Here is a 19048-nt window from a genome sequence, read left to right on the forward strand (position 1 = left end):
GAGTAATCTGTCTTGGACTGTTGAAATCCTACAGATTTAATCACATGAGAAAATGTTGAAAACCATGTTCGAGATGCTTGTTTGAGACCATAAAGGGATTTGTTGAGTCGACATACAATGTTCTCCCCCTGTCGATGATGTCCGGGTGGCAAGTCCATGTAAATAATTTCATGCAATGTGCCATGTAAGAAGGCATTTTGCACATCTAGCTGGTGAGTAAACCAATTTCTGGCTGCTGCAATGGTGAGGAGACACCTCAAAGTTGTTAATTTTGCTGTTGGTGAAAAAGTTTCAGAATAGTCGACACCTTCAATCTGAGTGTACCCCTTTGCGACAAGGCGCGCCTTATATCTGTCGACGCTACCATCTGAGTTGTACTTTATTTTATAAACCCATTTGCATCCGATGGGTTTCTGTCCAGCGGGTAACGATGTCAAGGTCCACGTTTGATTTAGCTGCAAGGCGGAAAGCTCTTCGTCCATTGCTTTTTGCCAATTTGGATCAAGGATAGCTTGAGCATAAGTGTGAGGTTCTTTGGTGGCTGTGATGTTAGCAAGATATGCACTATGTGTAGAAGAAAATCGTGAATTAGAAAGAAAATGATGCATAGGATACCTGGTTCCATTCTGTCGGTCTTGGGCAGTGGTCGAATGATTGGCTTGGGATCCCGTTACGTAGTCTTGAAGCCAGGAAGGTTGGGTTGATGTGCGACTGGATCGTCGAACAGGAAGGTCGGTTGGAGAAGGTTTGGTAATGGGTGTTAAACTTCTTGGCATGGGAGAAGAAGGTTGGTCTACTGGAGGTTCAGGTGTATTATGACGAGTAGGAGAAGAAGGTTGGTTTGATGGAGGTTCAGGTGCATTGTGACGAGTAGGAGAAGAGGGTAGGTTTGATGGAGGTTCAGGTGTATTGTGACGAGTAGGAGAAAAAGGTTGGTTTGATGGAGGTTCAGGTGCATTGTGATGAGTAAGAGAAGAAGGTTGATCGAGTGAATGTTGGACAGGAGTGGGTAAGTCAATGTCAATAGTGGGCAAAATACCTTGTAATGGAGGTGAGGATTGTGTCTGTGACTGTTGGCAGAATGGGAAAACACTTTCATGGAAGATGACATCCCGACTTGTAAAAAAAGTGCCTGCATCTATATCAAATAATTTGTATGCTTTTTGACTGTGAGGATAACCAATGAAGATGCATTGTCGGGCACGCGGATCAAATTTTTGCTTAGGTGAAACAACAGTTGCGTAACAAAGGCAACCAAAAGTTTTTAGGTGAGAAAGTGAAGGTGGTTGATTATATAGTAGCTCAAAAGGTGATTTATTTTTTAGTAAAGGTGATGGCAAGCGATTAATGATATATGTGGCGGTTAAAACGCATTCTCCCCAAAATTCTAATGGTAAATTGGACTGAAATAGGAGGGCTCGTGCTGTGTTTAAAACATGTCTATGTTTGCGTTCTACTACCCCATTTTGTTGAGGAGTGTAAACGCAAGTGCGTTGACATTCAATACCTTTTTTGAGAAAAAAATCATACATTGAAATAAATTCCAGTCCGTTGTCAACGCGGATGGTTTTAATAGATGCCTGAAATTGATTTTGTGCAAATGTAATGAATGACTCTAAGAGATGTTGGGTTTCAGATTTGTGATTCATAAGAAATAGCCAAGTACATCTAGTATAGTCATCGACTATAGTGAGAAAAAAACGTTTTCCAAAATGAGTTGGGGTTTTATGAGGACCCCAAATGTCACAATGCAATAGATTAAATGGAGAATGAGATTTTATTGTGCTTAAAGGAAAGGGTAGCCTTGTCTGTTTAGCTTTGGGACAAATACTACAATGATTATGAATGGGAATGAGATTTTTACTGATAGGGATAGGTAGTAGGGAAGATACAAGTTGTAGACACGCTGGAGAAGGATGTCCAAGGCGCTTATGCCATAAATCAGGATCGGTCGATATTTGAGATGCGTGGGCTTGGTTTGGAAGAGGGGACATGTAGTATAAGCCTGCGTGTTGTTTACCCGAGCCAATCATCCTCCCTGTAGCCAAGTCCTGTAAAACGCAACCATGTGGAGTAAAAACGACACAACAATTTAGTGAACTGGTTATCTTACTAATGGACATGAGATTTAAATTAAAAGAAGGAACACAAAGAACATCTTTGAGAGTGATTTTGTCATTGAATTTAATTGTGCCTGTAGATGAGATGGGCGCAGTTGAGCCTGTGGGCAGATTAACATTTGAAATAAATGATGATGAAGTGTGTGTGAAAAATTGTGAATCAGATGCAATGTGATGGGTTGCTCCGCTATCCAAAATCCATGGTTTCGTAAAAGCAGAATTAGAAGAGGAGTTATGGGCAAGCAGACCTGCAGAGCTAACAAACGTGTCACTTTTACCGTTATTGTTGAGCGAGTAAATAGCCCTTGCCAATTGTTGAATTTGTTCGGCACTGAAGTGTTGTACGAGGTTTCTATCGGACTCGTTACGATGCCTTCTTTGCCAGACATGATTTTTTATTTAGGGGATAAAAATGGAGAGGCTGTCAGGGCACCAAGATCGGTGCTCTGATACCATATAAGAAAATGATAAAAAAATGGTAAGAAGAAAAGATGTTTCTTATTCTCTTATGTGTATATTACATCAGTCATGTATAGGAAATATATAGGGAGTTTCTCTCTCCCAAATTACAATCTAATTAGGTAGGATACTAATCATGAGATTCTATAATTATTAAATTAATTGCATATAATTTGTACAATATCGTCAAATATTGCATACAATAATTGCATATAATTTTATAATTATTATTTCCTTAATATAGACAAATAAATAAATTATAAAAAAGTTATTAAATAAAAATTAATTTTAAACTAAAAATAATTAATTATATATTAATTAAATTAGATATTATATGTAGGACTTTAGTGTGTCAGTACTGTGATACACTTGCACATTAACCATACTTTTTTTGTTCTACATTTTCCCAGAATTCTACATCATCATCACCCTTTTCTGGTGTGAGCCCGCAGAGGTATGTTTTATAGAATCCACAAACAAAAAGGAGATGTTGCTCCTCACATCTCCCATAAATTCAACAAATACTCGTTACGATAGGTTAAAAATAATTCTGATATCATATTATAAAGTGAACTTTAAGTTTAACTCAACCCTTTAAAACCGCTTCATAAAGTTGAAATTTACACTCATTTATATACAATGAATTTTCCTCTCCATATGGGATCTCCAACACTAAGTATTCTAAAAAAATTGCTATTGGACCATACAAAATTTGATATACTGAAGTTCTCAAAAATAAAAATGATATCGTATGTAAATTCTTAAGCCTTAATAATAAAATATAATATTTTAATAAAAAGATTAAATTGTAAGGAATTGAAATATAAATAAAAATTATAAAAGTGTAAACTTTTAATAAGAATTCATAATTGAAGTAAAATCTATAAAGTTATAAGATAAATAATTTTGTAATATGGGGGATATTTATTTAAAGTAGAATAAAATCTTTTGAAAATTTCTTATAAAATTATTTTTATATTTACTTAAAGTATAACAAGACAATATACTTATATATCATTAGATTCTATCAGATATATATTTTTAAATCCGTGTGATTATATTTTTTGACAACTATATATAATTACATTTTTCACCGTTTCTTGAAATTATTTATTTAATATGTGAGTTTTGATTTTTACTTCCAAATGTTATCCCCAATATTCTTCTCCTTTTTCATTTACATGAAAAATATTCAATATTTTTCTTGTCTTTGTTATTATTCGTGTCTAAATTATTCCACTATTTGCTTCCTTACACAAACCAATAAAAACACTAACTTTCATAATTTATAATAAAGTTTTTAAAAAAAATTCTAAGAACACCTTTATCATTTGATATTCTAAGAAACTTATTGGTGGAACTTGTACTATATGATATCAAATAGAAAAATTTGTTGGAATTATGGTTCAAGTGTTAATTCAAGGATTCCCTGAAGATTTGCAATGATCCAAAACTTAGAAGTGATTTAGATTGATTTGAGTGTTTTAAGATACTAATGTATGTTTTCTCTTACTTTATTTGATTCTACATTGCAATTACTTTTTATAGTGATAGATAATTTTTAATTGATTAAAATGTATTTTTAATATTTTAAAATATTCTTGGACGGTCTTGAATACGTAGAAAACATTTCAATTCATTAAATTATCATTTGAATATATTTGAATCACTTAAAATTATAAGAAATTTACTTCTTTTTCTTTTAATATGTTAAAATAATTTTTTTATGAATTAAAATCACTTAACCTCAATTTATGTATTGAATATTTTTTTAATATGTTAAAATAACGAGTTAATAAATTAATTTTATTATAGTAAGTGAAATTAATAGATTAAAAAAACGTAATTTAATCTATTAAAGTTTTGATTGATTTTTCGAAGGTTCGATTTTAACTTTTTAATCCATTAAAATTGTCACATTGGATTTTATATAATTCTCTCATTTCAAAAGTAAAACACACAAAATTAAAACTAATTCTAAAATCAATTCATCCTCACAGAGAGAATCTAAATTGAGACGAAAACTTTTTTATAGTCTTCTTTGAGCAAGCTTGTGAATAAAATCTTGATTTGAATAAAAAAAAATATTTCTCACTGGGTTTAATTTTTCTGTTGTGCTTATTTAATTTTAGATGACAAGTCTTATTTCACAATTCATTTTCCAATCTCTATATTATTTTTTTTATAGGGTTTCCATATTTGTTTAGTAACATGGTGTTATTGGTATGAAATGAAATATTGTAGGGTTCAATATTTAGTTCTTGTCGTTTACTTTCTCTAATTCGATCATGTGCTTTTTTTTAGTATAGATTTGAATTTTTTATAAAAAAAATTAGAGTTGTAATAAATCTAGTGTAAAAAATGTATTTTTAAGCTAAAATGTTGTATAAATCATTTGATTAATTGCCTATCATTTATGTGTTTTTTTTTTAGTATAGATTTGAATTTTTTATAAAAAAAATTAGAGTTGTAATAAATCTAGTGTAAAAAATGTATTTTTAAGCTAAAATGTTGCATAATTCGTTTGATTAATTGTCTATCATTTTTGTAAGAATATTTGCAAGATGATCTTTAACCTATGGAAATTTAATGAAAATATTTGGATCATGAAAATTGGAAAGAGCTAAGCTTGAAGGATTAGAACCATCAAATTCGATGATAAAAAATGTTAGATGGTCAAAGAGCTGAAGAAGCATTAGACGGTCTAAGAGTTAAAGACAGTCTAATATAAGATAGTGTTATATATTATTTTCGGTGGGTCCAATTTATGTTTTATCTAAGACACATCAATTTGTAGTGATTCAAAACTATAAAAATAGGAAATATATGAAGATAAACAAGGTTAAACTCTTTTATAAAACTTACATTTGAATGAATGAAATAAAATTGATTTGTAAGCTTCTTTGAGCGTATTAGAGGTGTGAAACTCTTATCTTGAAGAATTTCTTCAAGTGATGAATCCTCATTGCACTTGTCCATATGAAATTCATTTAAAAGTAGTGCATTCTTAACCTTTCACGGTCTTAATCAATTTTCTCTTTTCATTTACAAATTGTTCTTGTTTTCTACTTGGAACCATGGTAATGTCGCAAGCATTCTATCTTCTTCCATGAGTTTTTGTTTCTCCAACGCCTCTTTGAGATCCATCCACCTTATAAAAGCTCATCATGTAGAAAATATAAAGAAAGAAAATATAAATATATGGGGTTAGAGTAAAAATTCATCACCACTATCCTAAGATTTTTCACTCAATTGTTTAGGATTTTTCACTCAAAACAACACAAAATTCACAAGGTTGGTGGGTTCACTCAAACGCTTAAAAGGTATAAAAAAAATATGATAAGTTTTTCAAGGATATCAAATCATGTCAACACATAGTCAAGTGACATAGGAACAAATCACCAAACACTTATGAGAATTTTAAAAGAGACTAAATTAAAAAGCACTTATGAGAATTTTAAAAGAGACTAAACTAAAAGACAAAAGTTAATTGAAAAGACAAACTAGAAAAAAGAAAATAAAACTAAACCAAATAGGAGATATTATGAGATGTATGACTCAAAATAAAGAAAAAAGAAGCTAGAAGAAAACACACAAAATGAGTAAAACTAAACTAGTATTACCAAAAGAATCATTTTAAAATAATAAAGAAAATCAATCAAAACAAATAAAATTTTAGAGACAAAATATACACTAAGAAAGAGGTGATTCAATTTGACAATCCCTAAGGATATATTCAATTGGAAATTTGTGTACAAGATTATAAGACAAGCAAAGCAAATTGAAACACCATTGTTTTTAACACTTTTAAAAACTTTTTGTTTCTTTTTTCCCTTTTGGCATGTATGGTCTTTGACAATTTAGTTTCTAATTGTGCTTGACTGGTTGTTTTTTGGATTTTAACTCCTGAACCACCAAAGTCTAATTGAAAATCAACTAAATTTTAGGAATTACAACATTTTGAATCCAAATGTTTGTATAGTTTCGAATCAATCCTAAAACATGTCCTTCTAAGAAAATTTCTAAAAAGATTTTAACACTTTTAAACTCTAAAAAAATATAAGAACAAAGCTATAGACTCAAAACTAGACCAATCAAACCTCAAATTTATACCCATTTCATAACTAGATTCGATAACATGTTGTAAGAATGGATAGAAAAGTTTGATCTTAACATGTACACAAACACAAGAACATGTATAGAACTACTAAACACTTATTTGGCCTAATAAATTTACAAAGAAAAACAAAGAGTCACATCACATATGATAATGGTTTGAAAGACAAAGAACAACCCATTTAGACCTTTTATCATTGTGGGGCTATTTTTTTCTTTTTTATTAAAATGGGATCCGTTTAAAAAAATTTATAAAAATGACACGACTTCATATGCAAAAGTCGTGCCAAATTGGCACGACTTTGACACGTCAACTTGAAGTCGTGCCAATTTGGTACGACTTTGTCCACGTCATATTTTTTTAATTTTTTTTAAATAAATATATATTATAATTATTTAATTATAAGTTATGTAATACTTGAAATTAAATTGATAAATAAATTTTTTATGAAAGAATAAATATATAGGTAAAGAAAATTAGGAAATTAGTAATCAAACTTGGAATTGATTTTTATTATTAAACTTGTCTGTGCAGACAATTGTTTCTATTGTGACATTTAGTTCTATAATATGAACATCTTTTTAGTTTATTTGGAATTGAATCATCCACAAAAATAATTCTCTATTTATTTTTCAAATACAATAACACTTCTCAAATAAATATATTACGTTACCGTCAATCATGATCCATACACGATTATCTAATTTTTTGATTACTTAAAACTAACACCCTTAATCAATTATGTAACAAATTAATTTTAAATATTACATAACTCACTACTCGATATAAAAAAATGACGTGGATAAAGTCGTGTCAAATTGGCACGACTTCAAGTTGACGTGGCAGATTCAGGTTGACATGTTAAAGTCGTGTCAATTTGACACGACTTCTGCATATGAAGTCATGCCAAGTTGGCACGACTTGCTCTATTTTTGTAATTTTTTTGAAATGGATCCCATTTTGGTAAAAAAGCAAAAAAAAGCCCCACTGCAGTAAAAAAAACCCCATTTAGATGAATTAAACATAAATATTATAATAAAATTAATTTAGATTTGTATTTATTTTAAATATTAAGATAATGCAAAGAGAAAATAATATCTTATTTTAGATATTAATATTACAAAATTTAATAACATGTTACGTGATATTTTAACTATAATTATTTTATTAATATCAATTCAACTATAATTAAACTACCGAATCTCAAATTAGTATTTTAATCAATTGAATCACCAGTCCAACTATAAAAAGATTCTCGCTTGTTCATGATTAATATAATTAGTAAATTTGAACTGTTTATTTAATTTATTTCTTAATACACACAGTTCAAATAAAAATTAACTCACCCATTAATTGTTCTATTAAATTAGAACCTTATGTCTTCATTATCGTAGTTGAATTTTATTTTAAGAGTTGAATTTAAGAATTGTATTGGCACGACCAAACGACCTGGTGAGTTGGACAGGAACTCGACCACGAGGAGAAGGTCATGTGAAGACACATAATCGATCGACCCATGACAACGAGCCATCGGTTGATCAAGTTAGCAAGGTTAATCCATAATTAAAAACTGTTTAACACAATCCTAAACATGGATTAACCTCCTAATCTGGCTCACCAAATAATATAAATAGCACAGATTTCAAGAATCAAGTACGTCATTATCTACAGTACTCTGACAATCGAGTATCGACATCCTAACTGACTTGAGTTTTAGAGTGTCTTCTGCAGGTACCATCCCAATCTATGAGACAAGACGATTGAGAGGAGAAAGACGAAGCGGGAAACCAAGGGTAACCACGACTAACTGAAAAGAGAAACAAGACAATCGTTTTCTAGTTCTAAACACCTGAGAAAGAATAAACATGCTAAATAGTTTTGATTTATTAAACATTATATCACCTCACAATTCATGCATTATTTAAAATTGCGTATAATAAAATTATAAAAAATAAAAACTAATTAACCGTGAATATCTGATCCAGGTTTTTCAAATTTAGAGATTGAATTTTTGTGTCGCACGAGACTGTTCTTTCCGCTGAATCGGTATTTGGTACAGTCTCCCCTTTCTCCTGTCTCTTGTCTCTTTCCCTTTCTCTCTCTCTTTTTCTCTTTCTCTTTTTTTCTCTCTGTTAAAAACAAGAGAAAGAGAGAGAGAAAGCGAGAGAGCGTGTTTGAAGGCGTCAGCAACAACACTAATCAAAGCGGTTTTAGACAAATCCCATGGCAGAGGAAGGCAAACCCGACGCTCAGCTCTTTCAGCTTCTCGCCAATCTCCTCCACCAGGTTCATCTTTTCCTCTCAATTTCTTATTCGCTTCTCAATATCTTGTTCCAATTTCGAATTAACCTTCAATTTTACATTTTTATGGAGTTTTTCCATCTGGGTAACACTTTTTACAATCTTATGATTCTGAGATCCGTCAATTGCGTTTCTGTTGCTATTTTTTTTTTTCTGGTTTCATGCTTCAATTCAGTTGAATTTTACATTCTGGATTGTGCTCCCTTTGTTTTTACAAGTTTTTTCATCATGCCTTTTGAGGTTCGGGAATTGTGATTAATCCTTGTTATCGTGAATGTAATTGTATCAGCGGTGGGTTTTCCTCTATATTTGCTTAGTCTTACTCCTAGTGACTCGTGAGAAATTGTTGTTTCTCTTGGAAAGTAATGGGTTACTGCAACAGTGTGGTAGGCTAGATCACTAATCCTTTTTATCTGTTGTGGTCTGTGTAATTCCTTGAAGATGGGGGACAGAATCGTTCTAGAGCCAAAGTACTCATTCTTTGTAATTTTATATGTTTCTTTGTGCTTAAAATCTGTGAATTGGGGAGATAAAAGCAATTTTCCAGTTATTATGACATGTCATGATCTGAATTTGTATGATAAATGCGAGTGTTAATGAATAATTGGTCAGTCAATTGTTCTTGGTGAGAAGTAGTAAGATATCATCATATCAAAACTTTAAAGAGTCTTATTAAAAAATCAAACAAAAATTGGATTGGTATTTATGAGTTAAAAGGATAACAAGCATGAAGTTGCACATCAATTTTCATCAGACACCGTCCTGGCCCTTTTGAGAATGGTTTCTTTGATCATCCTTCTTCTAGCTGCATGAGTTCTTGTGTTTCTTAGCTTTCATTGTATCTGTGATGGCTGCGTGACTCAAGCATCCAAAAATTTGACCGTGCAACCACTGTCTGACCTATCCCTCATTTCCGTCCACTTTTACCATCATGTCAGCCTTGTATCTCATTTGTCCATGTTACAATTATGAATGATTTTGGGATAATAGTAATGCAAGGGAAACAAAAATGTATTCATATCTACCTTTAATATTGTGTTTGGACCAAGTTATTGATTGATCATTGATAAAAGTAATTGTTTGTTTTCAAAGTTTGGAGGTGAAGGAGCATTAGTGAGGATATTGTACAATGACTACCAAAACCTCGTTCTGTTGGACAGGGTTGCCCACATGGATCAAACAACACCATTGTGTTCTGTCAAAAATAAAATCATTAAGATCGTATATTTAATTTTTTTTAATGGTTTCACTTAAAGTCTTTCTTGATCTACTTGAGAGCCTCTAATTAGTGGATTATTGTCCATGTGATCAACACTTTCAACTGGCACTTCTGATGCTCTTTTCAACTGTTCAAATTTGAGATACTGTATCAAAATTATAAGGGCAACCACATTCATGAGGTTCCAACCTAGTGAGGCCTAGAGAGCGCCAGATGTAAGCAATACACATCCTTTCCCTTGCATGGAAGAGGCCGTTTCTAGGATATTTACCTGTGACTCTCAAGTGAGGATACTGTACACAAAAAGAAAATATATATGGCCTTTCTGTTATGGAGTTGTGGATTTCTCCATTAAGAATCTGTACTGTGAATTTCACATAAACATTTACAGTGTAATGAACTGAATTTCTTGTATTATAGTGTTTTCTGGTGGAGAAGAGTATCAGTATAGTATTATGAGATCTATATTTCATTTAATTATGATCTCAATCCCCTGTTTCTTATAATTAGATTTAACTTGATTCCAATGTTCTTGTAAACATAAAAAGATTAGCAGTCTACTTTTTCCACCTTGATGACTCGTGATTTTAATATCTATGGTCGTTGCTTCTACAAATTGCTAACTTCTAAATCACTTATTATTAGTCATTATAGTGCATAAATTGAAGATTATTACACATACATGCTGCTTCTCTGGATTCCATCCACAGTTTAACTTCCAATGCAATATATCTTAATAGTGGTGGTTATATAATATACTCATGCATTTTTTATGGTAAACTGTGTAGGTGGAAGAACTGACGAATCAAGAAGAAGTTGAGCTCCGTTGTAAAATTGAAACCCTTGGATTAGAAGTTAAAAAAGTTCCTTCAAAGTCAACTCAGCACCTTAACGAGGTGGTTTTCACTTTATAGTTTAGCCATTAATCAATGTAGAGTTCTCTTATTCCTGTTGAAATGGATTAGAATGTGAATTTTTTTTTATCATATCTTAGATTATCCTCTTAATTAATTTTCTTATTTTCTCGTTGTAGTTATCATAATTCTTTTCTTATGATGTTTTATTTCTTAATTGGTTTGGATTATGATTAGTATAAATAAGGGTTAGTTAGTACTTCAAGTTTTATGAACAGAAGAAATACATAATCTCAACCAAAATGAAATAACGTTCTCATTTTTTGTTTTATTCCTTACCTACATAGTTTGAAATTGCCAAGGAGTTGGACAAATTATCAGCAAGATTAGATGATCTTGATGAGATGATATCAACATCAATGGCTTCAGATCCACAGGTGCAGTCACTCTTGAGTGATACAGCTGATGTGTGGATGCCAGTTATCACTGCTACCTCTGAGGAAAGACGCAATTTCACAGCAGCTACTGGAGAAAACACCCTCCAACCAGATGCCGAAAAGTTTCAATAGCTTCCTACTTTCTTGCCTTTAAGTACAGACTATTGTTCGAAGCACTAAAAACCAGTGTTTTAATATATTCTTATAGGCGTTTCAGTCAAATATTGAAATTGGGAAAAGATAGAAGAAAGGAAGTTTTTACATTTTGGGTTTTGGGGCATTCTACAAGGGGATAGGTGTTGAGCATGAGGAGTCCATTTTTGTTTGTTACATGATAGATCTTTGGTGCAATTTCCCATGAGAAGTTGATCCTCATAATCTTGACTTAGATTCTGATTTCTCTAATTCTTCCAGCATAAGCATAACCAAGTGAAGTTATTTTTCTATGTGCTTAGTCAAATTTTCTTCATGGAAAAATTATATGATTTTATGAAATCACGTGGCAGTGAATACTATTTTTTTTTATCTGTTTTCACTATTTTTGCTCGTACCATAAGGTCAAGTTAATTTTTCTTTTTTAATTAGAACTAAGACATAAATGACATTATCACTGTTGTCGTCATTGTCACTGCACTCTTAGGAGGAAGAAGAAGAGAGAGTAAAACAATTGGTTTAGTTGGAAGCTTGTTTGGGAAGGTATCATATCTTCCAAAAGCTTGTTCAATAATCATATTATAAACTTGTTTGGGGACGTGTGTGTGTGTGTATATATATATATATATATATATATATATATATATATATATGAAATTCATCATCACTTTTCCTAAATATTTACATATTATAAATTAACATAAATAATAAATAACCTTAAAACCACATTAACATTGGTAAATATCCACATCAAAGATTGACAACAAAAAGGTTTATATTGTTATTCCCAGTTAGCTCCAACAACTAAGGGAAAAACATACCAACTAAAAGTTTGCTACATATGCTTAATAGATTGTGTTTATTACTTACCCTTATTATTTGATTTTAATTTTTGTTTACACTATAACTTTAAAGTCTGTGATATTAAGATTAGTTATTCAGAAAATTTGTGTTTTATTTAAACTACTCTAGAAAGAAAGGTCATTTTCAGTTTATTTTATTTTTTTACTCTATAATTTTTGTGTCACTGAAGATATTAAGATTAGTTATTTAGAAAAAAAATTGTGTTTTATTTTACATACCATAAAAAGATAGGTTACTATGTTAAAATATAATTAAGAATAAATAAAAAATAATTTTTATATATATTAAAAAGAATACTTTATTGTATATGCTTATAAATTTTAATTATATATTGTTTTAGATATATACCAATTTGCTAATTAATTTAAACATTTGTAAGAAGTTTTTTAATAAAAATTGTAAAAGAAAAATACAAAAAATTAGATTCTTTAACACATGCACTGAGTTAAAAAAAAAAAAAAAATCATATAAAAGAATGCCAAAGGGCTTTCCTTTGCTCTTGAGATTCTCAGAGGTGAACCAAATGACTTAATGTTGGAGATCCCACATCGACTAGAGATAAAAATATTTCATTGTATATAAGTGGGTGCAAACCTTAACCTCATAAACTGGTTTTATGGAGTTGAGTTAAGCTTAAAGTCCACTTCGTAATACTTAACCTTATTAGACGTGCTTCTATCTCCAGCTTCAGTTTCAGCAATTAGGAGTGCTCTTTCTTACATTCACCCTCATCACCACTACTCTAATATTTTTTTCTCTAAAATTCAACTTTCTCTTTTTTTATTTTTTTTATATCTTAGCTATCCTTAAAAAAAACTAATTATGTATTATAATTAACTTTTATTCAAGTTAGCTGAGTCAGATCACTCAAACCTGCAACCTGGAGAATTATCAATATAATGACAATGAGAAATCATAAATGAATATAATCTAAATGACACGAATATCAGACCAGTTCTTCTGTCACCAATTTTTAACTTGACAGGACTTAATTTGCCAAAATGTTCATTATTGGGTATTTGTTTGACTTTCTGTCAGAAGGGAAATGTGAAGACTGAGAACAGAAGGAACAATGAATGCATATAAATTGTTTTAAACAATTTTGTTTCCTAAACTAGGTGATTCAGTTTTTATACTGTCTTCAGTTTCTCTTTTCTGTGATTAGATTAGTGAAAGCTGTGTGGACAACACCCTTAAAATTGCAAGCTTTCTGGCCAGAAAAGTATGAACAAAATAATTGTTTTTTCCATAATTTCCACACTCCTGTGTACAAAAATTGAACAAAGAGATCATTATCAAACACTCACGGTATGGGTGGTATACAACCAGGTAATAATTAAGAGCATCTAAAATCTTCATTTCCATTTCAAGTATGTCCTTGATTTATATCTATACTTCTCATCAGCATCAGCATAAAAAATCTGCGGTTTCAGCATAGAAAGGAAATCTAGTATCAAGACAACTTTGAAAACAAATTACTCACTTTACGTTCAGAAGTCAACATGAAGAAAAATAAAATAATAGGTTAACATCTTACACAATTTTTTTATGTAAAATACAAGAAGCCATGCTTGCACTGTGTTTTCTTCTGCTTTTGATGCCAGGTACAAGCATGTTGGAGTACCAAACGTGGATCATATTCTGCCATACTCTTCCTTAAAATGACAAAAACTGAAGATTGTCAACAGTTGACACTTAGTGAGGGTATTAAGCACATACTACTACTTAGTGACATACATAGCAGTTGTCTGCTTATAAGTTACATTTGGAAAAAAAAAAATTAAGTGCACGGTTGCTCTGGAAAATTCAAAAGTTAGTGGCATATCTTGGAAACTTCACCATAAATTTTACCGCAATTGATGAGGCAGTTGAAGCCAGCAGATCCCAGAATGAGACGGTTATTGGTTTTTCTAACATAATTGCATAACACTAATCTAAATAGTAGTACTGATATGGACATTAGATTTAATCAAAACCAAAAAAAATCTGCATCTATGATAAATCCTGACATCAAAAGGAAAAAAATTTATGAAATATACTGCAGTAAACTTCAAATTACTGAGTCCAAGCATCACAAATACTACATAACATGCAAGCTATCCCCAATCTAAAAGAAAGACAGGAAGTTCCAACCATTTCAGGACAAACTTTTCCATACACTACTGAAGTTTACAAGTTCACAACACATACTTGGTATAAACACGCCTCATGTATGTAACTGCTGCGGCCATAACCCTGAAAGATCAACCAACATATTAGAAATGGTTATGGAATTTAACACAAAATAAATGGCAAAAGTTGTTAAAGTTTTGAACTTAACACAAAATAATTTCATTTGCATTCCCATTGTGATTCTAAAGTGGTATCACCATTGGTTGAGTAGACTCCTAAATTCTAATAGAGCTCTTCTACATGTTCATATATACTTATGAATGGCAAAAGGCAAGCAAGCTTCATTACTTATGGGAATATGGGTGGTATATTTCCTTTTCAAATGTAAATGATCATCACTAAAAGTCTAGTCTGTTCCATCAAAAATTGATCAAACAAATGTATTCCATGGATAAATATCGTATATATGCCAATTCTGCATAAAAAAGTAACTTTCAATAAACATAAATAAATGCATACTAAACGGATACATTAGAAAAGAAATCCACCCAGGACATAGTAAATTAATTAACTATAGATATGCAGCATAGGAATTAGGAGTGGTTATGGATTTCTATTTCCTAAGTCATGGTTCTGCAGAATCTCTAGAAAGTGGGTGTATAAAGTACATGCATAAACCTACATCACAAACAAGCCAGACATCTATAGATATATCACCTTGATCAGAAAGAGAAGATGGGAGGTTTAGTAATGACATAATGGCTGACTTATCCTAATTTTCAGTTTATTTTAGAACTTCTTATGTTAATTATGCATTCAAAACTGTTGTACATCCCATCTCATACAATCTTGAAGGTCGTGTCTTGCTTATTGGAGAATCAAAATGCAGGCAAACTAAACAAAACTAGGAAAAGAATCAACACGATACATATACTTCATATTCTGTTTGTCCATGGGGCTTTTGGCCTCAAGAAGTGTGGCAATTCCTTTTTCTCCCCTTCATGCATTGCAGACTAAGCACAGATGTTTAAGCCAGAAAGATCAAACCAATATACGAAATACAGCACAGATAAATAACAAAAATTAAACACCTCTATAGTCAAGGAAGGATATCAATAACGATAACTCTAATTATTCATCTTTCAGAATATTTTATATACAAGAGGATGCCAAAAAAATCCATAAAAGCATCATAAGAAATTCCGTCTGAAACCAATCCCTGGCACACAAAACTAAGGATGACAGCAGCAACTACAAATTCAGAACTGGACACCACATCAACAAGTAAAAGAATGATAATCATAAGCAATAGCCAGAAGCAAAAGGTTAGAGAACAAAACAGTGCTGTGGCATAAGGGGAATAAATACATGTATGATAGAGATTGAAGAAAGACATAAAAAAAAGAAAACATACTAATGAGATGATGTCCAGAAATTGGCAGCCATGTTTCTTCAGAGATGAGCGAAATTCAGCCAAAGAGAAACCAGAAAACTGTGGACAATCACATTCACAGTGCAACTGCAGAGTGAAGCAAACCCATTTAGAAGAACCCATTGAAAATTGATCCAAAAGTAAATGTTCTACCTTTCAACCAAGGATGAAAAACAAATGAGAATTGCACAAAACCAAGATTGTCAAGCTCAAGAGTCGACGTAAACTCGTGAGAGCTTCATAGACTTGACTCGTAAACTCGTACAAATATTATAGAAGTTAAATTATTCGAGTCATAAAAATTAAATAATTAAAAATGGACAAATATAAAGTTTTCAATCCTCTAATTATGATTATGTCCATTAATATTTATCTCATGCTTATCCAATATCTGATCTATATCCTAAGCATTTCTTCTTCTATTAAAAATAAAAGATGGACTTAAATTGACCTCAGTTGAATTTGATCTACTATGAGACATTCCTTAAAATTACACTGCTCCAAATTCAATTTCTGGCAAAACAAAATAAAATTTACACTGGCATAGGTAAAGTTCATATTATTTTCTATGGTTACAGTTCCATTCCTTCGAAGTTATTTTTATTTTAATAAATATTAAAAATAAAAAATATAAACATGCTTAAATCGGATGAACAGTAATCCAATTAAAGTTTACCAATGGACTGGCAAAAAAAAGCTGGCTCAGCTAAGAGCCTAAATCGCATAACTGCTGACACCTTATTATACACCATAATTCTCCTCTTTTGTTCTTGCTATTCTCATCACTTATCTTCTGCTCACCAGAGGAGTAATTCTGAGACTGAAAATGTTTTTCATTCATAAAAACTGGAAAGAAAAAGAACTGATTTCATAGAAATCATGTTTTCCAAAGTGATCCGTGTCTAAGTTGTTCATAAAAATTAAGGCAAAAACTCAATATCCAGTAGAGTGGTAACTAATTGAATCAATAAGTGGTTATGTGAAACAAATATCAGCTAACCTTATCACTTATCAGTCTACTCAACATCAAATGTAAAAATACCAGGAAGATTTTAATGTGCACTCATGTATAAGTTGTCATTAAGTACAATAGAATATGAAGAATTAAACATGGAACATGGAAACTGAATCGTTGACTAGACTAAATAAGTAGTCAAATATAACACATCAACTGCTAGAAGTGCTAACTGTTTCCTCTTCTTCAGTGACAAGTAGTTTCCCCTCTGAAAAATCACAGGATGTAATTGGTATTCCCAGCTGCTTCTTCAACTTCTTCACAACAAACACTTCTGGCTCTTCACATATGGTTAGCACTGTACCATTCCTACCAAGCCGACCAGTTCGGCCAGCCCGGTGCGCATAATGAATTGAATCTGTTGGTAAGTCGAGATTAACCACAAGATCACATTCTGCCACATCCAAGCCCCTTGCTGACAATTCATTTGTCACCAGAACTCTCACCTCACCGTTCTTGAATTTCTTCAGGGTTGTTGACCTCGCAAGCTTCCCTAGATCCCCATGTAACTCCACAGCTTTCATCCCACGGGCCTCCAGCTTGAAGACAACATCCTTTAGCTGTTTAGTGTGGTTCATGAAAGCTATCACAAATTTGGCATCCAGTGCATGAATACACCTTCTCAACACATCAACTTTGTGCTGCAACCTTGTTACACAGTAATAGTGTTTCAGCGCAGGAGGCAGACTCTCTACCGCTGCTTGAGATGGCACAGCCGAATTGGGCAAAGAAGACCGGGATAAACTGACAGGTTCAGAGGGAGAGACCGTTTCAAGCGGGACAATTTTCTTAGCTTGGACAAGAAGAGGGTCACAACCCCAGCTTCTAGCTGCCCTTACAACAGAAAAGGGCACAGTTGCAGAAACCATGATTAACTGACGCTCACTCTTTCCAGCATTTGAGTTTGGGTCTGCACTTGATTTCCTCCCTACATGCTCCAATATCCGGTGCATGTCTTCCCGGAAATTGAACGACAAGAGTTCATCAACTTCATCTAATACCAAATATCGACATCCATGAGTGCGAAGTTTCCCAGATGCACTTAGCTCTGCTATCCTACCAGGTGTGCCAACAACAATTGCAGGTTTATTTTTCTTGAGAGCTTCTTCCTGCCTGGTTCGGTTGGCACCCCCCACAAGCTGCTGAACCGCTCTCTTCTTATCCATTCCTAGCACCTTCTCAAACTCCCTCACTATCTGCATTCCAAGCTCTCTAGAAGGAGCAACAATCACTGCTTCAATTCCCAAGTTCTTCCCATTCTCATCACCATCATCATCACCTTTCCCCCTCAGCGGTCCAACAACCGAGAGAATAGGAAGCAGATAAGCTAGTGTCTTCCCTGAACCCGTGTAAGACTGAATTATGACATCGCGGTTGTTTAAAATGGTGGGAACTGCAGCAGACTGAACTTCAGTCGGAACAGTAAAACCCTCCTTCTCTAGTCTCTCAATCAACACATGTGGGAGGCCAAGTTCTGGAAATGACTTTGCAGCAAAAGGGGCAAACTCTATTTGCTGTTTTTCTACAACCCTAACTACTTTCTTCTTCTTCTCATTAATGCCAAAGGGCTTTCCTTTGCTCTTGAGATTCTCAGAGGGTGAACCAAATGGCTTAACCTTATTAGATGTGCTTCTATTCCCAGCTTCAGTTTTAGTTTGGAAACCTATGCTAGAGAGGGTGAGGGAAGCATGATTAGGTTCCACCTGGCTCATACACTTCACACTAGTGTGCAATAAAACAGACCTAGAAGTGGCCAAAGCCCTTCTCAAGTGGAGTGACTCCCCAACAAGCAAAAGAAACCTAGTTGAAATCAAAGTTGGCATCTTTTAAACAAGAAAAAAAGAACAACCTCGTATGTCCTGTTCGTCCTCCAAATCGGACAACACAAATATTAATGGATGCTAAAAACCCCTTCAAATAAACCTTAAAATCTGCTACTGATAAGAACGACAAAATCCATTTTAG

The 19048-nt window shown here is 32.5% G+C and overlaps 2 protein-coding genes and 1 long non-coding RNA gene across 3 annotated transcripts; 1 reads left to right on the forward strand and 2 right to left on the reverse strand.

The window, feature by feature from the left end:
• Positions 1-8510: 8510 nt before the first annotated feature.
• LOC137834915 (ecotropic viral integration site protein) lies at positions 8511-11895 on the forward strand. Its single transcript, XM_068643156.2, has 3 exons — positions 8511-8982; positions 11005-11112; positions 11418-11895. The coding sequence occupies exons 1-3, from the start codon at positions 8920-8922 to the stop codon at positions 11637-11639; spliced, it is 393 nt and encodes a 130-aa protein (XP_068499257.1). The 5' UTR covers positions 8511-8919; the 3' UTR covers positions 11640-11895.
• A 1906-nt stretch (positions 11896-13801) lies between these two features.
• LOC137834916 (uncharacterized) lies at positions 13802-16337 on the reverse strand. Its single transcript, XR_016521111.1, has 4 exons — positions 16222-16337; positions 16051-16155; positions 14715-14759; positions 13802-14179 (listed from the first exon to the last, which is right to left on the reverse strand). It is a non-coding gene; the product is annotated as an uncharacterized LOC137834916 (long non-coding RNA).
• Positions 16338-17102: 765 nt separating this feature from the next.
• On the reverse strand, positions 17103-18906 carry LOC137834917 (DEAD-box ATP-dependent RNA helicase 47B). Its single transcript, XM_068643157.2, has one exon. It carries the CDS (start codon positions 18904-18906, stop codon positions 17236-17238), a length of 1671 nt encoding a protein of 556 aa, XP_068499258.1. The 3' UTR covers positions 17103-17235.
• Between the last annotated feature and the right edge of the window lie 142 nt (positions 18907-19048).

Source organism: Phaseolus vulgaris, chromosome 5, assembly GCF_051622355.1.
Source record: "Phaseolus vulgaris cultivar YP4 chromosome 5, ASM5162235v1, whole genome shotgun sequence".
Classification (NCBI taxonomy): Eukaryota; Viridiplantae; Streptophyta; class Magnoliopsida; order Fabales; family Fabaceae; genus Phaseolus; species Phaseolus vulgaris.

Coding starts and splice junctions, on each gene's coding strand:
- LOC137834917 (XM_068643157.2), bottom strand. CDS start 18,906: ATGCCAACTTTGATTTCAACTAGGTTTCTTTTGCTTGTTGGGGAGTCA.
- LOC137834915 (XM_068643156.2), top strand. CDS start 8,920: ATGGCAGAGGAAGGCAAACCCGACGCTCAGCTCTTTCAGCTTCTCGCC. Junction 8,983..11,004: donor TCGCCAATCTCCTCCACCAG/GTTCATCTTTTC, acceptor TAAACTGTGTAG/GTGGAAGAACTGACGAATCA. Junction 11,113..11,417: donor CAACTCAGCACCTTAACGAG/GTGGTTTTCACT, acceptor TTACCTACATAG/TTTGAAATTGCCAAGGAGTT.